This window comes from Filicampus tigris, chromosome 5 (assembly GCF_054856515.1).
Source record: "Filicampus tigris isolate MCC_2025a chromosome 5, RoL_Ftig_1.0, whole genome shotgun sequence".
Taxonomy (NCBI): Eukaryota; Metazoa; Chordata; class Actinopteri; order Syngnathiformes; family Syngnathidae; genus Filicampus; species Filicampus tigris.
Window position 1 is genome coordinate 15,347,085 of NC_141221.1, and position 20,124 is coordinate 15,367,208.

The 20,124-nt window shown below is 38.9% G+C and overlaps 1 protein-coding gene across 1 annotated transcript; it reads right to left on the minus strand.

The window, feature by feature from the left end:
- Positions 1-2,335: 2,335 nt before the first annotated feature.
- On the minus strand, positions 2,336-18,819 carry LOC147147451 (long-chain-fatty-acid--CoA ligase ACSBG2-like). The gene is made up of 15 exons (XM_086031833.1): positions 18,672-18,819; positions 16,481-16,552; positions 15,154-15,245; positions 12,567-12,853; positions 10,717-10,805; positions 8,945-9,065; positions 8,772-8,852; positions 8,281-8,430; positions 6,450-6,617; positions 6,191-6,372; positions 5,353-5,586; positions 4,596-4,810; positions 3,847-3,986; positions 3,525-3,768; positions 2,336-3,133 (listed from the first exon to the last, which is right to left on the minus strand). Exons 1-15 carry the CDS (start codon positions 18,686-18,688, stop codon positions 3,036-3,038), a joined length of 2,190 nt encoding a protein of 729 aa, XP_085887959.1. The 5' UTR covers positions 18,689-18,819; the 3' UTR covers positions 2,336-3,035.
- Positions 18,820-20,124: the final 1,305 nt, after the last annotated feature.

Below are 20,124 nucleotides of genomic sequence, written 5' to 3' on the forward strand. Positions count from 1 at the left end.
ATGATTATATTCAAGTTTAGTTTTGTGGTCCTACGAGCCAAAAGCTCTAGCGTGTGTATCTATTAATCTGTTAGTGTGACAGCGTGCTGTCACGATAAAGGGTTCATTGATGGAACACTTTGTTAAAACAGTTGATGGGCAAGATGCCAGGATAGTGCGCGTCAGTAATCTAAAGGTAATCTAAAGGAAACCTGAAAGACAACTATTAGTCCAGCAATGCAATCTGATATGTTGAACGTACGCTGCAAAGAATGCTGAGACTGCAACCATATACACTACGCCTCAGTTACCTTGGGTGTCATTTCTGAATAATTACGCACGTCCTCCAGCTTTCCCATTTCCTCGAGTGACTCCTCACTGACTTAAAAGTATGTGTCACTGAGAATGACCTTCTCAATTTTTCATACAGAAGATGAAACCGAGAAAGCCTTCAAACATAGAGTACATTTCTGTATATGATATATATACATGTATAATGTATACATATATATATTATACACATATACAAATATACATATATATAATACATATATATATATATATATTAGGGGTGTAACGGTACGCTAAATCTTGGTTCGGTTCGGTTGTTTGGAAACTGGTTCGGTATATTTTTTAAAAAAAAAGATTTTTTTTAATGTTTTTTTTTTTTAAAGAGACAAATAAACTGTACTTTTTTTTTTTTTTTCGAAAAAATGAATAAAAGCGAACCATTCGGGTGATACTGTATTCTAAGAAATGACACCAGAATAAAAAACACACTAACAATAAAGATCTCTTAATTTTGTAAATTATTAAGGCACTGAAATCTTTCTCAGCAGCAACAGCCACACATCTAAGTATGCAAGTTAAAGACAAGTTGTCATTACAGTACACATATACACTTTTTGTGATGAAAAAAATACATACAATAACAGTTACAATTATTGCTAACTATATTAAAACTATTTTTATCATGAAAAAATACAGTAACTTTAAAAAGTCTTTATGAAATTGTATACACTTTTTAGGCATTGAAATCTTTGAATGTTCAACAGCATATTGTAACGAATTGGGTTATCTGCGTTGTGGTCGGATTTGTGTGTTGCTGAGTTGTGATGTTTCCGAGGTTCATGAATGTATCGTAAAGCAAGCGAGTGGAGCAGCGGAGAAAGAAGAGCGCGAGCAGCTGTTCTTGGATTAATAAAAACGTGATAATTAAACTACCTCTGACGGCGTGTTCTTGGAAGACGCTACAATATGATAAATCTTGCTATTTAAGTTTGACGTCTTTCTCCCTCGTCCATGAAACATTCACAGTCGAATCATGCCGTGCATGTTAGACGTGCTACCTGCCGCCCATCTCATGTAGCAATGTCGGCACACAACTTTGGGACTCCTACACATACCTTTCCCCATCGGCAATTTTAACAGGACAGCCAGAATGTTCCCAAACAGGAGACCGCAGTGTACGGGGGACCTTCGAGATCTGGCTCTTTTCTGGCTCTCACTTTTGTGCCGCCACTCTCCTCTCCCGCGTACAACAGTCAATAGCGCCCGTGCGTAAGCTCGCGCTAATAAGTGGACCGAACCGAACATGCCATACAGAAATGTATTACTACACCCACGTGTACCGTTACACCCCTAATATATATATGTAATATATATATATATATATATATGTAATATATATATATATGTTATATATATATGTAATATATCCATCCATTATCCATACCGCTTCTCCTCACAAGGGTCGCGGGGCGTGCTGGAGCCTATCCCAGCTGTCTTTGGGCAGTAGGCGGGGGACACCCTGAACTGGTTGCCAGCCAATCGCAGGGCACACAGAGACAAACATCCGCACTCACAATCACACCTAGGGGCAATTTAGAGTATCCAATCAACTTACCATGCATGTTTTTGGAATGTGGGAGGAAACCGGAGTGCCCGGAGAAAACCCACGCAGGCACGGGGAGAACATGCAAACTCCACACAGGGAGGCCGGAGCCGGGATCGAACCCGCGACCTCTGAACTGTGAGGCGGACGTGCTAACCAGTCGACCACCGTGCCGCTATATGTAATATATATATGTTATATATATATATGTAATATATATATGTTATATATATTTGTAATATATATTGAATATATATATGTAATATATATATAACATATATAGATATATAGATATATATATTACATATATAGATATATATATAGATATATATTATACATATATAGATATATATTATACATATATTACATATATATTACATATAGATATATATAGATATATATTATACATATATAGATATATATAGATATATATTATACATATATAGATAGATATTATACATATATAGATACATATTGCTTTATTTTCCTTTGCAGAGCAATTTTGTGAATCAATGACTTCATTTGAGGAGCAACTTTCTAATTTTGTGGAAGGTGTTTATTATATGACAATACAACAAATAGACAGTTGTTTTTCTTTTTTTATATAATCAACAGTTTTTATTTCTCAAATTCACATTGTGTATAGCAGCAAACTGTATTTTCTTGTCCAGAAGCAAAGCTAAATTGATTTTTTTTTTAAAAGAAAAGACCTGTGATAATATAATTTTTGCATACCTCATATGCCAAAATCAAAACACAGGACTCTATTGTGAAAACATAATTTTATAAATACATTTTTTACGATAATAATATAGATTTAACCTTATCGGCCACTCCTCCTCGCTGACGCACAACGTAATGGAAGTTAATTCATTCTGGGTTCTGTTGAGCGAGTATGATTTTCTCTCGAGAGTCCAGACACTTAATAATTTGCCTGCTATTTTGTTGTTCAAAGTTGGATCTTCTCCGCTTTAATGTTGTTCTAGCCATAACTCTGTGAAAAGTATACTGAGTACTAGCGCTGAACAATACAAAATAAATGGCGGGGCACTTTGGTGTTAAGGTAGTTACGTAACCTACAGTATGGTGGCAAGCTTTGGCCATGAGTGGGAGCTTTTATTTACAGAATAAAAGTGCATCAAAGTATAAATATAATCGATCTTCATGGTTTATTTGTCTGTGTCTGCTCGGGGTACATCTCGTCGATTTTGTCCTGGTACATTTGGACGACGATTGGCCTCCGGAGTTTCATGGTGGGTCCTGTAAGTACAGTGACATTCCGTTTCTACAATGTGTACATGCACACGCATGATTACATGTAAACGTTTGGTTTGGAGTCGTGGAAAAAAACATGGCTGGAATGTGGCCTGGTTCGTCACAAGACAAGCGACCTCGATGGCAAGCTGATGTGTGACAGTCTGCATTCTACTCAAGTCCCATATGTAACAATTCAATCAAAAGTACTAATATTCTCATGTCATGTCTTAAATTTAATCTCTGAATATTACGGTAATGTCGTTGTCATGTTTATTTGAATTTATTTTTGACAGGATTTTTTTTTTTTTTTACATCTCATAAAATTCCAACTTGCTGACCCAAGTGTAGCTGCTGTAGCAAAAGGTGCGTTGGTGTTTTCCACCAAACAACTCACCGAGCTCTCCGCCTGGGATGGAGAAGTCTCTTGGCAGGATGACAAACTTCTGTACCTTCTGTGCGTTGGAGATGGCCTTGGCGTTGTATCGCTCCACGCCCTGCTGAATGGCCTCGTAGACGGTGGGCTCCTTGTTACCGATGATCTCCGACACCCGGGTAGCGCCCACTCCAAGTTCCCGGCAGAAGCTGACGGCCTCGGGGCTCAGCCGGTCCGTGGGTTTGCCCTCCTGGTCCATGACGCACTGGCCAACGGTTTGTCGTAAATATTTCGGGGGGAAAAAAATAAAACAATCGGTGGGCCGGGATTTTGGGGAGCTTACTTTGAGCGAGACGAGCATGGAGAGGAACTTCTTCCTGTCTCCAATCAGCATGGCGTTGCTGATGATGGGCACCTCCGCCTTCACCGTGTTCTCGATAGGCACCGGGGCCACGTTCTCGCCACCCGCGGTAATTATGAGCTCTGCACATTAAGACCAATAAACTTATATGACCACATTTTGTAAGAGAATTCTGACTCAAAATATATGGACTTTAAAAAAAAGTGTCTTGTGATAGTGAACCCTCACTATATTGCGAGTTTTAAGCTAATGTGTGTTTTTTGTATTTTATTTTATTTTATTTTTTACATTTTTGTTGTCTGAATTTAGTGTTGCGTGCATTCAGTCTAGTAGGGCTAAAGGAAATGATGTTGTTTTGAAAACATGTTAGGATTAAGCTAGAAGACTTTCATTAGACAAAAAGGTATGCTTTGGTTGGATATTTTAGCAGTTAAAGGTGGATGAAACACTGTTGTTTTATTTTCTTTTGTATCATAGTGTCAGTTTTCCAATGAACTTTGACTGGGACTGACAAATAAACAGCCTGAAACTTTGCCTCTTAATATTTCAGTTATTATAAAATTAGGCTAGTCTTTTCAACTTTTAAATTATGAAAACATTCTCATAAAATAACAAAATTATCCTAACAATATTTCGACTTTGTCCTAATTTTTTTTTTTTTTTTTTTGGGGGGGGGGGGGGGGGGGGTTCTAAGAAAAAAAATCCATCTGAAATATGAGCACGTGGCTGACCTTTAATCCTTCCAGTGATGAAGAGGAAGTTTCGCTGGAATTTCCCGATGTCTCCAGAGTGGAGCCACCCGTCCTGGTCCAGGGCCTCTTTGGTCTTGTCGGCCATGTTGAGGTAGCCCATGAAGACGTTGCGCCCCCAAAAGCAGATCTCCCCGTTGCCCTTGTCGTCCTGTTTGTCCAGCTTCACTTTGCAGCCCGGCATCACCTTCCCGCAACTAGGACCACATGTATCCATTAGCATTAGCATTTGCATACTGTTTATGCTCCAATATTAACTAGGTAGTGCAGAAAAATAGAAAGACATAGAAATGTTAATCAACACCTGGTCTACTTGACATTTGAGTGATGCATTTGGATTTCTATAGCTGTAGGCCCGCAGCAGAGCTGGGCAGTCCGTCCTCGGGCCAGAACGGTACGACCCGGCCGGATGCCCATTCTTGGGGCGGGGGGGCTTTGGGCGACAAATTTTAAAAAATGGCTGAACTAAGCATGGCCGGAAGTGGATTTTTTTTTTCGGCCTTCATGCGTTTGACGTGGTCGCGAGGCCGCCAAATTTCATCTCAGCCTATAAGTGAAAGGCTTTTTTTTAGTCTTTCTACTCCCACGGGGCGGGGGCCGTCAATGTTTATGAATATGGCCGGAGGGTCGCGGCCGGAAGGGTACTCAGGTCAAGGGTGGAGGGTCGCGACCGGACCGGCAAAAAAGGGTCAAGTGCCCAGCTCTGGTCCGCAGGATTCCAAGCGTGGTGTGCGCTGACCTGTTGATGTGGAAGTCATTGTTAGTGGAGACGGTGTGCGGCCCGGAGCTCTCGCTCATGCCGTACAGCTCCATGAGGGGCATGTTGAGGCTCATGAAGTACTCCAGAGTCTCCTTGGAGATGGGGGCCGAGCCTGTGAACAAGATCCGGCAGCGTTCCAGGCCCAGCGCCGCTCGCACTTTCTTAAACACCAGCTGGTTGGCCAGTGTGTAGCCCCACGGCACGCGGTTCTCCCTGCAACAACAAAGAAAGCTCAGCATTTATCCTCTTTGACTTCATAACACTCACGTGATTTTTGAAAATTCATCAAATTTGGCAATTATTCTCAAAACAGTTTGACTGTTCTCAAGAATTTTTTTTTTTTTTAAATCACCAAATTGTGTATTCATTTTCAGATTTTGACTATTCTCATCAAGTACTTTGAGTGAATTAAACAATTTTCTTGTAAAATACAATTTTCTTATAACATTAATATTTTTTTCTCAAAGAATGAAAATGCTTCTGTTACTATGATATTTTCTGACTATTTACGATAATTAAGAAGCATTTCTGAGAAAATCATTTTTCCTCATATCACGATGGCACATTTTTTGCAATAAAATTGGGGGAATTTAGTGATGAAATTGTGTCAAATCTAAAAAATAAAAAAAATGTATGACCCCAAAAATGTTAGAACTTTTTTTCTCCAACAATTACAAATCAGTAGTTAGGACTCCTGTGTAATTTATTTATTTGTGGATGTATGTGTGTGTGTGTGTTTATGTATGTAACATTTGCTCTTTTCCTAAATGATGTATGAAAAATGACTATGATAAAAATCTAGGCGAGGCCCTCTCACCCGTGCATGGCGCTGTAGTTGTACATGAGCCCGATGGCCTTGGCCCAGTCAGCAATGTTCTTCTTGAACGGGCTTGCCTTGGCTCCGGCCTCTTGCATTTTCTCCTGCATCTTCTCCCAAACGCGAGGAACGCCCAGGAACGCGGTGGGCTTTACCTCCTTCAACGTGGTCCCCAAGGACCCCTTTGATTTAAAAAAATATAATAAAAAATGTGATCGTCATCGTGAGGAAGGGTGCCAAATGCGTGGTCTGTGCTCACCTTGAGTGCATCGGGTTCCGCGAAGTATGTGGTGGCTGCGAACCTCATGGTGATGTACACGTCGTTGAGCTGAGCCGCCACATGGCTGAGTGGCAAGTAGCTGATCACCGACTCCTCGGCGTAGCGCAGGCCCACCGAGTCTCCGGATTTCTGGGCCGTCCAGGTCACCTGTAGAGGAAATGTTGGTGTTCCCCATGGGTCTATTTAAGGACCCTTTCTGTTAATTTTTTAGAGAATATTGGCAGCGTTTCCACTAATCTGACACTGATCTGATGGAAGTAGAATTATTTTTTTGACTTGCAAATGTACAACTTTATTCAACAGTAACAGTTTTTAGACCGCCCCACAAAAATCATAAATGAACAATCTGTTCGCATATTGTTTACCCCATATAAAATTAAGATTTCTTTTCTTGTAAACTTACAACTTTATTCATTCCAAATGGCTTTATTCACAAATTTCATCTTTTTCTGTTAAACCTCTTACCGCTTTCTCTTAACCTCAGTAGAAAGTGATCTCCTACAATAGTTAACAGCTCACTGGCATCAGGCATTTTTCCAATCACTAAAAATAGCTTCCATTAAGCCACTCCTAGAGAAAATACCGGTAACTCTCGATGCCTCTATGATGATCACCTATAGACCTGTTTCTAACCTCTCTTATATCCAAGGAGAAAGTCGTATTTAACCAGCTTAGTGACTTTCTGAATAAAAGTGAAATTCTTGATAAATTTCAATCAGGCTTCCGACCACATTACAGCACTGAGACAGAACTGGTGAAAGTGTTAAATCACATTAGGCTTAACAATGATTCTGGTCAAGTGTCAGTTCTGGTTCTGCATGACCTCAGTGCTGCATTTGATACCATATATCACAACATCCTGTTGGATAGGCTGGTTGGTCTTTTTGTAACAGTCCTTCATTGGTTTAGGTCATATTTAGAAGGCCGTAGTTATTTTGTTACAATTGACGGTTATGAATCTGATTGATTGGCCATGACCTGTGGTGTGCCCCAGGGGTCAGTGCTTTTCTTTTTCTTTTTTGACTTTATCTTGCTTTTAATCATCTTGATCTAATTATTCTACATGATTTTAATTTTCGTCATTCTTAATGTTTTATTTCTCTTTCTGTAATACGTATGATGTTTTATGTAAAGCACTTTGAATTGTCTTGTGCATGAAATGTGCAATACAAATAAACTTGTGCAACACAAATAAACTTGCCTTACCTTACAAGGGTTAACCCTTATATTGTGTTGGGGTCAAAATCGACCCGTTTTTCAAGTCAATACTGGGGTCAACTTGAACCCAACACAATACAAGGGTTTTTAAAATCCATTTTTTCCTTTATAAAATTACAACTTTATTCTCGCAATACTAACTTTTTTCTTCATTAAATCAAGATATTTTGTAAACTTACAACTTCATTCATGCAACGTCTTTATTTTTGAATTATGACTATCAAGTAATATTTCCGTTTTTTTCTCATTAAATCCTTTTTTATTGTAAAGTTAAACTTTTATTTGTATTATATTTTAAATGTATCCTAATTTATGTATGTTATTTTAGTCCCCAAAAAATGTTATTAACATTGCAACTTTATTCTCATAAAATGTTTACATTTTTCCTCGTAAACTGACTCCTTTGTTCACGTAATATTTCTACATTTTCCTCATTTCAAATTAATTTATTTTTCTTGCACATTTTTCCTCATAAAATCGTATTATTCGCCTTGTAAAATTACACCTTTTTTTTTACTTTTACTTTTTTTTCCCATCTGGACATGAATGTACACAAAATGATCCGGCAGGACGTAGCCATTTTCCGACTCACGTTGTCGTGGCTCAGCATGACACCTTTGGGGGTTCCGGTGGATCCCGACGTGAAGATGAGGGTGCAGCATTCGTTGGCGCGGAGGCGGGCGATGGTCTCATTCAGGTCTTTTTCAGGCACGTCCTCACCCAGCTTCATGAATTCGGCCCACTAAAAACAAAATCCATTTTGTGTGACACAGTGGAGCTGATAACACGTTCAGCTCAAGTTCTCCTTCGTGCTTATTCAACCCCCTCATAAACATGACTGTTTTTATAATATTTGTACAGATAATGTTTTCCAATTGTAAAACTTAACCCCCCCCCCCCCCCCATAAATTCCACATTTATTTACATCACTTCAACTTTTCGCCTGTAAAAAACACATATTTTTTTTAGGGATTTTATTATGCAATTATTTCTAATTGTTTCAAATTAAATAATTTGCTTTTGTGTAAAATAACATACATACATACAACATTCATAAATCATATAGTGTAAGTGGTAACATACCGTGTAAAGGGAGGGTAGCCTCTGTTTTAGTTCTCCTTTGTACTGGATGATCGCTTTTAGATGGGGCAGCTCGTCTTTCACCTGCCCGAAATTTTTTTTTTTTTTTTAAGAACTGGCCTAGAGCGCTTAAAATGACACGCACACACATGCACACACTGGAGTCAGGCGCTCACCTGCAGGATTTTGTCCAGCTGTTGCTGGTTTTCCACCACTATGATGTTAGCCTGTGCTGTGCTGGCCACTTCCAAACAGGCTGGAGGTAAGTTAGTGGTGTAAATGCCCGTTGCCAGACCACTGGAATGTGGAATGCACACACAACATATATGTGTTTGCTGACAGCTACACACTTGACGTACAAAATTAACAGTATCAACTTATCAATAGTTAAGTAATAGGTTATTCATTTGTATGCATTTATTATTATTATTATTATTATTATTATTATTATTATAGTTAACTGGCTTTGTTGTATTATTGCTATTTTATATTATACGTAAAGTGCTTTGTTACAGCTGCAGCTGTTGTGAAATGCGCTATGTAAAGTTGTATACTTTACGGATCAGGATTAGGGCCAGTGGAGGGAAAAATAGGTTTTCAAGATTCTCACTTTTATCTCAGAATTCTGACTTTAAAGTGAGGATTCTGACTAAAATCACAATTCCAAGATTAAAGTCAGAATTCTGACTTTATTCTCAGAATTCTGATTTAAATTTACTTTGTGACATACTGGAGCTATGAATTGTGGGGGACAACGACATCGTGTGGTGTGGCTTTGAAGAGAGGACATAATGTCGTCAACTAGCTACTTTTTGCTTAGCCGAGAAGTGTCGGAGCCTCGGAGGACATCGTTTCACTTTTGGAGGAGCAGAGGATGAGCAAACAGTGCGTTGTGTTTGCTGGCTGCTGTTTCCATAACTGCTCGTGCTCCACGTACGCTTGTAGGTCGGCTTCTAGTTCGCATCTCATGAATGGATGCACTCTATTTACACATGTGAATAAGCATACATTTATGTATGAGTCATGAGTTCCTTCAATAACTAGTTTTTAAAATGCGCTTTACTTGACAAGCCACATACGATGTAAATACGGTGACGTCAGATAGCGCTGGTAAAATAACGCGACTGGTCCTAATCCTCTTCCGTTTAATGTATTGTATTGAATTTTAGTTCCACACACACTTGAATGTGACAGTGGCTCATAGCCATGATGACAAAATTTACGTGCTAATTTAATTGCGTAATAGTTCTACTTTTTTTTCATTTATTCAAAATTTGCTCTGGTAAAACTGACTTTACATAATATTTAGACTTTTTTCCCCAATTAAATCACTGATCTTGTTCACTTTTTATTTCAACTTTTACTCATTAAATTACTATTTCAAAATTAGTGAGCTAGCCAGGACGTCTCTTGTGTTGCGTTAGCAATAGCGTTGACGCAAAGTGCAAACTTTCTATATGGTGCTTTCACTTCACTTAAACACACTTAAAACGATCTGATAAAGTTTATTTCACGTTATGGTATTATAGCCCAGAAAGCTTCTGATAGCGTTTAGAATGAGTATTTTTACAATTTCTCTGTGGTTTAGAAAAGCAAATTAAATTTGTAGATATATAGTTATATTCTGGATTAGTCTGATTTTCATTTTTTTTTTTCCTCCGCCAAAATCAACAAGTTGTTTCATGAAAAACGGTTACTTAGTCCTACTTTAAGCATGTACAAATAACCAGAAAAATGAAAATCATGTAATCTAAGCCTGTCATCATAGGGATAATCATCTGACTATCTTGTCTGTCCTAGGTGAGGAATGTACACCTGATACGCACATTGTATCTTGAACATCAATACACACTGACACGCATGCCTGAAAGTAGATATTATTGATAAAGGGTGCATGGGGTGAAAAAGTTGTTGAGTCAGTAGACATGAAAAAATGCGTTGTACTTACCCGGCTAGGATGCAGCCCACATCGGCAATGAACCACTCGGGGGAGTTAAAGCCCAGGATGCCCACCCCGTGGTAGCGCTCTAGGCCGAGCTATACACACACACACGCACACACACGCATACACATACTAATCCATTTTTAATGATAACACTTTGCCACGCGTTACTTTTGACCTACATCCACGTCGGTAAGCCAACATGTCTGGGAAAGGGGATCTGTAACACAAGATGGAGATTTCACAAGCCCAAAGCACAGTATTGTTTTTTTCCCCGGAGAGTTTCGGGCGCAGTCGCTTATAAACAGCAAAAAGCAACAGATAAAGAGACGGGGCGTTGTGAACGGGAGCGGGCAAAAGGGCTCAGTTACATACTGACGCTTTATGCGAGCGAGTTCACTCCTTCTCAGATTGGGGTACAGGGCCCAATCATAAACCAATTACTCATTCGCTACTTTAGCTTCAGTTCAATTAAAAGCACCGATATGGTTGAGCTTTCATCACAAAAACCTGACATCCCAATATGAATAGCTTTTTTAAAAAAAAAAAAAATTATATTGTTATAATAGTAATGAAGCCTTATTGTTTTGTGAGAAAAGCCATTGTCTTTTTACAGCAAAATAAAAATGACTTTCATCTGCTGTTAATCTTTAACTTTATTATTAGAATTGTAGGGTTAATTGGACACTCTAAATTGCCCCTAGGTGTGATTGTGGGTGCGGTTGTTTGTTTGTCTCTGTGTGCCCTGCAATTAGTTGGCAATCAATTCAGGGTGTCCCCCGCCTAGTGCCCCGAAGACAGCTGGGATAGACTACAGCACGCTCCCTTGTGGGGAGAAGCGATATAGACACTGGATGGATTATAATAGTAGGACTTTTTACCATGATAAACTACACCGTTGTTCTTGCAAAGTTTTCGAATCTCGTTTTCTTGAAGTGTACGATTTTTTTCCTTTTAAAATAGACATTTTTTTTAACATAATATTCAAGGTTAATTTTGGAACAATATGACTTTGTTTTCACGCGATTATGACTTTTTATCCAGACAAAATATGGCTTTCTTTGTTCTTGTACAAATTTTGACTTTTTGGTCTTGGAAAAAAAAAAAATCAATCCCATAACATTACAACTTCTTTCTCTAAAAAAAAAAAAAGAATTTGTTTACATATTACCACTTTACCTTTTAAAATGTGACTTTGTTTTTGTACGATTGGGACTTTTTATCCTGACAGAAATCATCTTGCTGTAAACAACTTAATGCACCAGCACTTGTCTTCCTAAAGATTGGAAATAATAAGAGATTTTCAAAGAGCTTATGTTCTTGTAAAAACATCCAATACAAATAAAACACTTCAGCTAACCAGGTGTCTGGGTGCTTTTGTAAAAATCAAAGACAAATCGCTTTCCAATCCATTAAGTACACATTCTTTTGTTTTCATCAAAGCCAATCTAGTCTCATAATGTCAAAGACTTTAGTCAGCTGACTGCAGGTCAGCTACCCATTGTAACATTAAGGGGTAGCTTTAACGTTGAAACATCAATGACATTTCTGTCTTCAGCTAGTATATGTGCTTTGGTAAACTGAAGACAATTTGCGACTAGTCTTCACTACGCTTACACAAAACATCAAAGGCAATCTAGTCCCCGATGAACCTTTTTTGTAATCAAAGACAATTTCATCTTTGATAAACTTAGCTATAAGTTGTTTTTGTTTAAACCGTGAAGACAATTTGGACTCAGCTCACCTAACGTACACATTTTCATAAAACATCAAAGAATGTTTTGGTCAAACATTGAAGACAAATGGTGGTCTTCATCAATGACACTGAAGCTGAGTTGAAGTACAAAAGGGCAGACCTTGATGAAGCTCTTAGCGGCCGTCCTGCACTGTTGGTAGTACTGCCTCCACGTGAGCGTCTCCCACTGTCCGTCCTTCTTGTACGCCATGGCCGGGTGCTCCCCGAAGGCCTCCACCGTCTCCAGGAACATCTGGTGCACCGTGATGGGGACGTCGGCGGCCGGCCCCGACGCCTCCGTCCTCAAGTGGACCGCCTCCTCCCTGCAGGTGGTCCACAGCTGCTCGGCCGGGGCTAGGGCGGCTGCGGCGGTGACCCCCGGGGGTCTCAGCGCGATGGCGGTGGGCTCTGGGGGGCAACAAGGGCAACTGCAATTACCAGCCATGGCGAGTAGTTGCGCTCCGGACCGCGGCGTGTGAGTGAGTGGAGTGAGCGGGCGAGCGAGTGTAGGCATGGTCGGACTGTGTCGTCGAGGCCACGCCAGGAAGGCGAGGTCTCCGTGTTACCTGAGATGACACAGGCAGCCAGGTGTGTGTGCGTGTACCTGCCGGTCAGGTTTTTAAAACTTAAAAGACATTTTGTTTGTTCAATACAAACACTGCACAAACTGGCCTACTCCGGTAATTTTTTTTCTTAGAGTGTGTTTTTATGTCAGATGTATGCAGAATGTGAAGGCAGGCTTTTTGCTTCTTAAAGCAGCACTGGGCAAGAATTCGACCGTAATACATTTTTTTCACAAGTCTTTTGATGAAACATTGACTTACTTATTGACTAGCTTAGTTGAATGGGACTTTTGTCATGCCCTGGGGGGGGTTGTATCGATTTTACTGCCACTAAGTAACTTTGAGGAGGATGGGAGCAACCCTGGCACACAAAAAAAAATACAAATGTCCTGAGTTGCTTTACGACACACTCACTTCCTCCTTTCGCTATAAGGACGGAAGTTGATTCGAACGTCTATGCGCTGTTACTGGTGTCATGGCAGAAGCCCCAAAACAAACAAAAAAACAAAATTAAACAAAATTAATTTCATTACGGGCGGCACGGTGGTCGACTGGTTAGCGCGTCCGCCTCACAGTTCAGAGGTCGTGGGTTCGATCCCGGCTCCGGCCTCCCTGTGTGGAGTTTGCATGTTCTCCCCGTACCTGTTTGGGTTTTCTCCGGGTACTCCGGTTTAGTCCCACATTCCAAAAACATGCATGGTAAGTTGATTGGACACTCTAAATTGCCCCTAGGTGTGATTGTGAGTGCGGATGTTTGTCTCTGTGTGCCCTGCGATTGGCTGGCAACCAATTCAGGGTGTTCCCCGCCTACTGCTCAAAAACAGCTGGGATAGGCTCCAGCACGCCCCGCGACCCTTGTGAGGAGAAGCGGTATGGATAATGAGTGAATGAATAATGTCATTACCTCATCGCTATTCATCTTTCACACAGCCACTGGAAATGGAAATGTCATTCAGTCCAACTTGCAAGCCAGCGAGAGCTCAGAATTTCACGACACTAAGCGTCGGCGCCCAAGGGAAATGCGGTTGACCTTCGTCAAAACACTACCGCTTTTGTCCACATGGCACCGCCATAATCAACAAAATGTGACAAATGACACAGTGTTGCTTTATGTATTATGAATTTAGTAGATTAATCCATTCCAGCCTCCCCAACAAACTGTAATGTGTTTTTAATGACAACAAGAATGCCGTAATTAAATATAACCAAAAACAAACAAATCCTGTTTACTGTCATGAAAAACTTGGAAACCATATGGAAGTTAAAACTCCACTTGCCAGGTCCTGGAAACGTTTTTGAAAAATAACATTTTCTATACAGTTTTGGAATGAAAGTCATAGAAATGTTGCGTGGATAATATGGAGGATGCGTGAAAGAAAATGATGTAACTATTTGTAAAACACAACTTTGTTATCCTTATTTTCAATAAAGCATGACATTATGCGTGTTTTTTACACATTCATATCAGAAAAATGTTAGTAAAAAAATGTCTTGATAAAACATGACTTTCATAGTATTACATCATTTTTCTTGAAAGAATGACTGTTCTTGAAAAATATCCGTTTATTCACATTATATTGCTCCTTTTAATTTAAAAATCATTTATTCTTAAAACATAAAACCAGGATTCCAGGATTAATAATTCTATTATTAAAAGTACTTATCCCTTAGAAATCCTTGTAATATTTGTGAAGAAACTGGTTCTTTTCTCCTAAAACCAAAATTCCAACTGTATACAGTTTAAAATGGTGTAAAATGAAATGAGCTGAAGCTTGCTTGCCAAACCTGCTTTCAGGTGGTTCTCCACAGTGCCCAAGGTCACATTCATAACAAGTTTTGGATTTTTAAACAACATTTTGATTGACGATCCACTTTAGTGCAGTTGTACAATGAGTGCTGTAAAATCAACTGTTATGTTTTGAAACACCATCTAGGCCAAGAATGGACGAATATATTCTCTTGACTTGAATTTCATTTTCTGTATGATCACAATCTTTCTTTGTTAATTGTCTGGTCCAAGCCACGTGCTTCTGTTGCCTTAGGTTGTTAAAGGCACAAAATGTAAATATTATTGCGCTGGTATAGCCTTATAAAGAGTATATGACGGGTGGGGTGGGGGTAGTACGCCCCCACACAGACTCGTACCTGCTTTTGGCTGTTGTGGCGCAGCTGAGGCTCCACTCGTGAGTGTGTCATTCGTGGTGGAGTCAACGACGAGAGCGGAGGACTCTGTGATACTGCGAATACACATACAGAAGAAAATGAAAAATCACGGGTAGATTTTTCCTTGAGTATTTTTCGAACTTTTACTATTTACATTTGAAAATGGATCCGAAATTTCTACTCCTCACTTTGTAACACGGGCTAGTTTATTTATCTTATTAACCTTCATGGATGATGTAAACAGATGGAAGACGATGTTGGCTCCAAGAATGATTTGTGTTCAATGCGTTGAGTAAATGTGCAAGTCACCAAGCTTAATTAGAAAACTCTTTCAAGTCAGTATCACATAGAATCAGACTTTAGTGGTATCTGTATTTTACAAGTTCATTATTATTATTATTATTTTTTACACAGGTATCAGTACTTTTACATAAGTCCATTTGCCACTCTGACATGATAATACAGTGGTGCCTTGAGTTACTAGTTTGATTTGTTCTGTGACCACACTTGTAAAAACAAAACAACTTGGATCTCAAATCCACTTTCCACATTGAAATGAATAGGAATGTGATTAAATGTGTTCCAGCTTCCCATAAAACACTTACAAAATGTCGTGCCATTTTTAGAGGAAAAAACACTTAACAGCAGGTCTCAAGCTCGTGGCTCGGGGGCCATTTGTGGCCCAAAGGAGGACATTTTGCAATCCTCTTGACATCAAAGTTTAATGTTGGTGAAGCACCATCCCCCGCCTTTTTAAAAAAAAATTTTTGCCTTGTCGCTGTCCTGGGTGTTTTGTGTTTATATTTTATCTTCAATCACTGTCAGGCTACCATAACTCAGGATCATGACAGTTTTTAGCGAAATGCATTCTTAAGTGACACCAAGTGGAAGGAAATGATATCCTCTCACGCAGTCCCAGTCATGTCTTTTCAAAAGATGTCATGAAGAGAAAGGTTGGCGACGAGAAGAGCCAATTTTGTGAAAAAAATCAAACAGTTTGTGCATCATGATACTTCAACAGGCAGTGTGCTGCTTATTCTGTTGTGTGCAAATTGGCCACCAGTGGGCAGTATAATAATTACGGAAGGATATGCGGTACGGATAGTGGATGGCCGGACATACTACGCATAGATTTGACGTCGTAAATAAACTGCAACAATTTTACTTAATTTTTCAGAAAACTTCAACTTGGCGTTATTGCTAGCATTTGTTACATTTTATTATTGCTTGCGATTCAAGACAAAAGTAAGTTAGGTAACTCGAAAGTCGAGGTACCACTGTATTCCACGTTACAGTCAAGCGTGTGTACCTGTCGACGTGGTGTCCATCTACGCCCGTGAGCCCGTCACCCAACACAGCGTCGGCCATCTTGTGTTCCAAGCTGCGGCACAGACATTAGCTCCAATGAAAAGCAGTGAGGAGGATCTGCTTTCATTTATAGCAGTCACATTACAACACAGACCATGTGTCCATGAGGAAATCTTTGGATTTGACCGCCAGACGACATTAGGACACACTTTGCGCACACTTCTTTTTTTTGGGGGTGGGGGGGCCTTCGCTTTACCTTTAACCTAATAAATGATGCTGAGCCAGCACATCACATATCACGCTAAACACAAAGCCAAAGGTGTCAAGTTGTGTTTAAAAGCCCTCCAAAGACAGTAACATGACGCCACCCAGAGAGCAGGTTCCACAACAACATCTTCAAGTTCAGCTAGGTGAGAACAGTGAAAACATGCTGAAAGAATTTTTTTTAATTTGCAATACGATAAAGTCAGAATATTAATTGTTTACGTTTGCAATATTGCATTTCGGTTTAATTGCAACTTTCTTTAAAAAGTACAGTGGGCCCTACTCTCAAAATACAATTGTACACTTGTACTTCTAAAGATTGATATTTTATTCCTGGGAAAAAAACTCATGTTAATCTCGTAAAATTACAACTTTATTTTTGAAGAAATATATTTTTATTGAAAAAAATATAACCTATGATTTTCCCTGTCAAAGAAATATGACTATAGTAAAACGTTTTGTTTTTTTGTTTTTTAATACGATGTTATTTTTGGTAAAAAATGTGACTTTATTTGCGGGAAATTACAATGTTTTATCAAGACAATGCATGTTTTTTTAATTATATTATGTCCCTTTTATTAAAAAACAACACTAGTGTAAAAAAAAAGCACAATTATTCTCATAAAATTATCATTTTTGACCATCCCAAAAAGTTAATTTTCCCCCAAAAATTGTTTTCTTGTAAGACTTACACCTTTAGAACAATAAAATGTGACTTGATTAACGTTTATGATTTTTTTTCTCCTCACAAAATTTAAAAGATAACCTTTTTCAAAAAATGACATAAATACATTTGCTTGAATGACCGTACACATTGCACATGTACTGTAAAATGAATCTTGTTTCTCTATACTTGATTCCATTTCATTATGTTCCAACTTTTACAATATTTCATTAAAAATGCACTTTTATTCTCAAAAACATACAACTATCTCATAAGATAGATGAGTTTCTTGACAAAAATACAATTTTATTCCCTTAATATTATCACACTTTTGATGAAAAAGTTCATTTTTTTCCTCACAAAAACATCACCTTTCTTTTTAGGACTACATTCTAAAAAAAACAGATTTTTTTTCATGAAAAAATCTATACAGATAATAATACTGCTCTACCTATAGTGGACAAAATGTTGAATGACATTTCATACACTCAGTCTGACCTCTATGTGTGTGTGTGTTTGTGTGTTGTCAATTAGACTGAACTTTGCTCCATTGTCCTTCAAGTTGAAACTTCTTAAGCAACAACGTGAGACTATGGCAACAACAAAGTAAAGTACAAACAAGTGCTATCATTGCCACACCAAAGAAAAAATATCAAGTGACAATGATGTCCATATAAAGCTTTCTTGTAACATTAATGCAAGTATGTCAACTTTTCTTGGTCTCTTCGTGTTAAAAATGTGACGTTACTGTTGCAATAAAAGCATGATATAATAAACTGTAAACATTATTTTTTTACATAAGATATTTGAGTCTATTTTACCTAATAGAGAATGATGAAAAAATAAGACTAGTACTGAGAAAATATCATTATGCTTTATACAAAAAATATGAATGTCTTCTTTTAGAAAACAAAAACAAAATTACTATTTTTAAAATGACTTAATTTAAATATTACTTTTTTTCAGTGATTTTTTTATAAATCAAAATGGCTTTTTAAGTGGAAAATATATTTCTTGTAATATTTCAAAATTGTTACTGAACACAAACTTTTTTCATATAATGCAACTTGTTTGTGTGTGGAAATACAACTTTATTCATGCAATAGTCTATTTTCTTCTGAAAAACTAAATTCACTCTCAATCCTGACTTTTTCTTCCAAAGTGATTAACCAAGAATGAGCGGAAGTATGTAGGCTGTGAATGTGTTCAAAGCATCAACGTCTAAACATGGAATAAACAAAAGTGTGTAAATGAGTCATCTTACCTCCTGCAGGGAATCATTTGAAAACCCAAAGAAGGTTCGGCCGGCCTGAGCAGGTGCTTCCCAAGGCCTCAGTCATCGGCCATTAGGAAGCCTGCACGCAGGGCATGGCGTCCCCCGAGTCCCTCCCACTTGCCCGGCAGGGCCACGGCGCCCTGCGGAAAAAAAAAAAAAAGTCAGCCAAGGTCGCGACTCGCCAAGGTGACGAAGACCCGCCAGCAGGCTTGTTTGTGCTCATCGGCTGACTCATGTTGACACTACTGACACACTACACTACACTACACCATGATGGAAAACGCAACATTGAATTTTTGCATTTTTGATGCCGCCATATATAATATTTGTACTTTTTCTTGAATTAAAAAAATCCTTTAATTCATTTAATCAGAAGAATGCCAGAGCTGCTGTCAGCTACTGCTCACACCCTGACACTCTCTGACGTCACGCGCCACAACAGCAGGCCCCGCCTCTTAAAGGCACTTGCATGTACACAGAGACTACAACACAACATGTTTTCTATACATTTCATGCTTTCCACTTTGTTTTGTGTTAAAATGTGCTTACAATGTGTTTAGAAAGTGTGTTTTAATAAGTTTAAAGCACGTGTGAAGGGTAATATAGTTTCTCAATATCACTGGAACGTACTGTATCCCCCTGTGATGAACAGGGGTTCACTGTATTTCCAGAAATAGCTACAAAAACTACACTGAAGTTATAGTATCGCTTAAACCACATGGTGTGTGTCTTCAAAGGGAAGGAGTCCTTGAAATGTCTTTCATATTAAAGCAACACTGTGTCATGTCAGTTTTTGTTGATTATGGCGGTGCCGTGTGGACAAAAGCGGTAGTGTTTTGACAAAAGTCAACCACGTTTCCCATGCGCGTCTGCGCATAGTGTCGTGAAATCCTGAGCTCTCGCTGGCCTGCAAGTTGGACTGAATTACATTTCCATTTTCAGTGGCTGAGTGAAAGATGAATAGCGATGAGGTAATGAATCTAAATTTATTCAAACAATACTTTTGTTTTTGTGGGGGTTTATTTTGGGGTTTCTGCCATGACACCAGTAATAGCGCGCAGACGCTCGAATCGAGTTCCGTCCTTATAGCGAAAGGAGGAAGTGAGTATGTCATAAAGCAATTCAGGACATTTGTATTTTTTTGTGTGCCAGGGTTGCTCCCACCTTCCTCAAAGTTGCTTAGTGCCAATAAAAAGGATACAGACCCCCTCAGGGCATGACAAAAGTCCCATTCAACTTGTAAGTCAATGTTGTGGTGTTTTTTTATTAAGGTCAAATTCTTGGCCAGTGCTGCTTTAACGCTTTGCCATCCATCCATCCATTATCCTTTTCCGGAAAATGTATCCTTGTTTCCAGAGACACACATTAACCTTACTCGCACAGGTCCATGAATCACACCACAATGTGACCCCACATAACACTGCGGTTGTGTTAATGATTG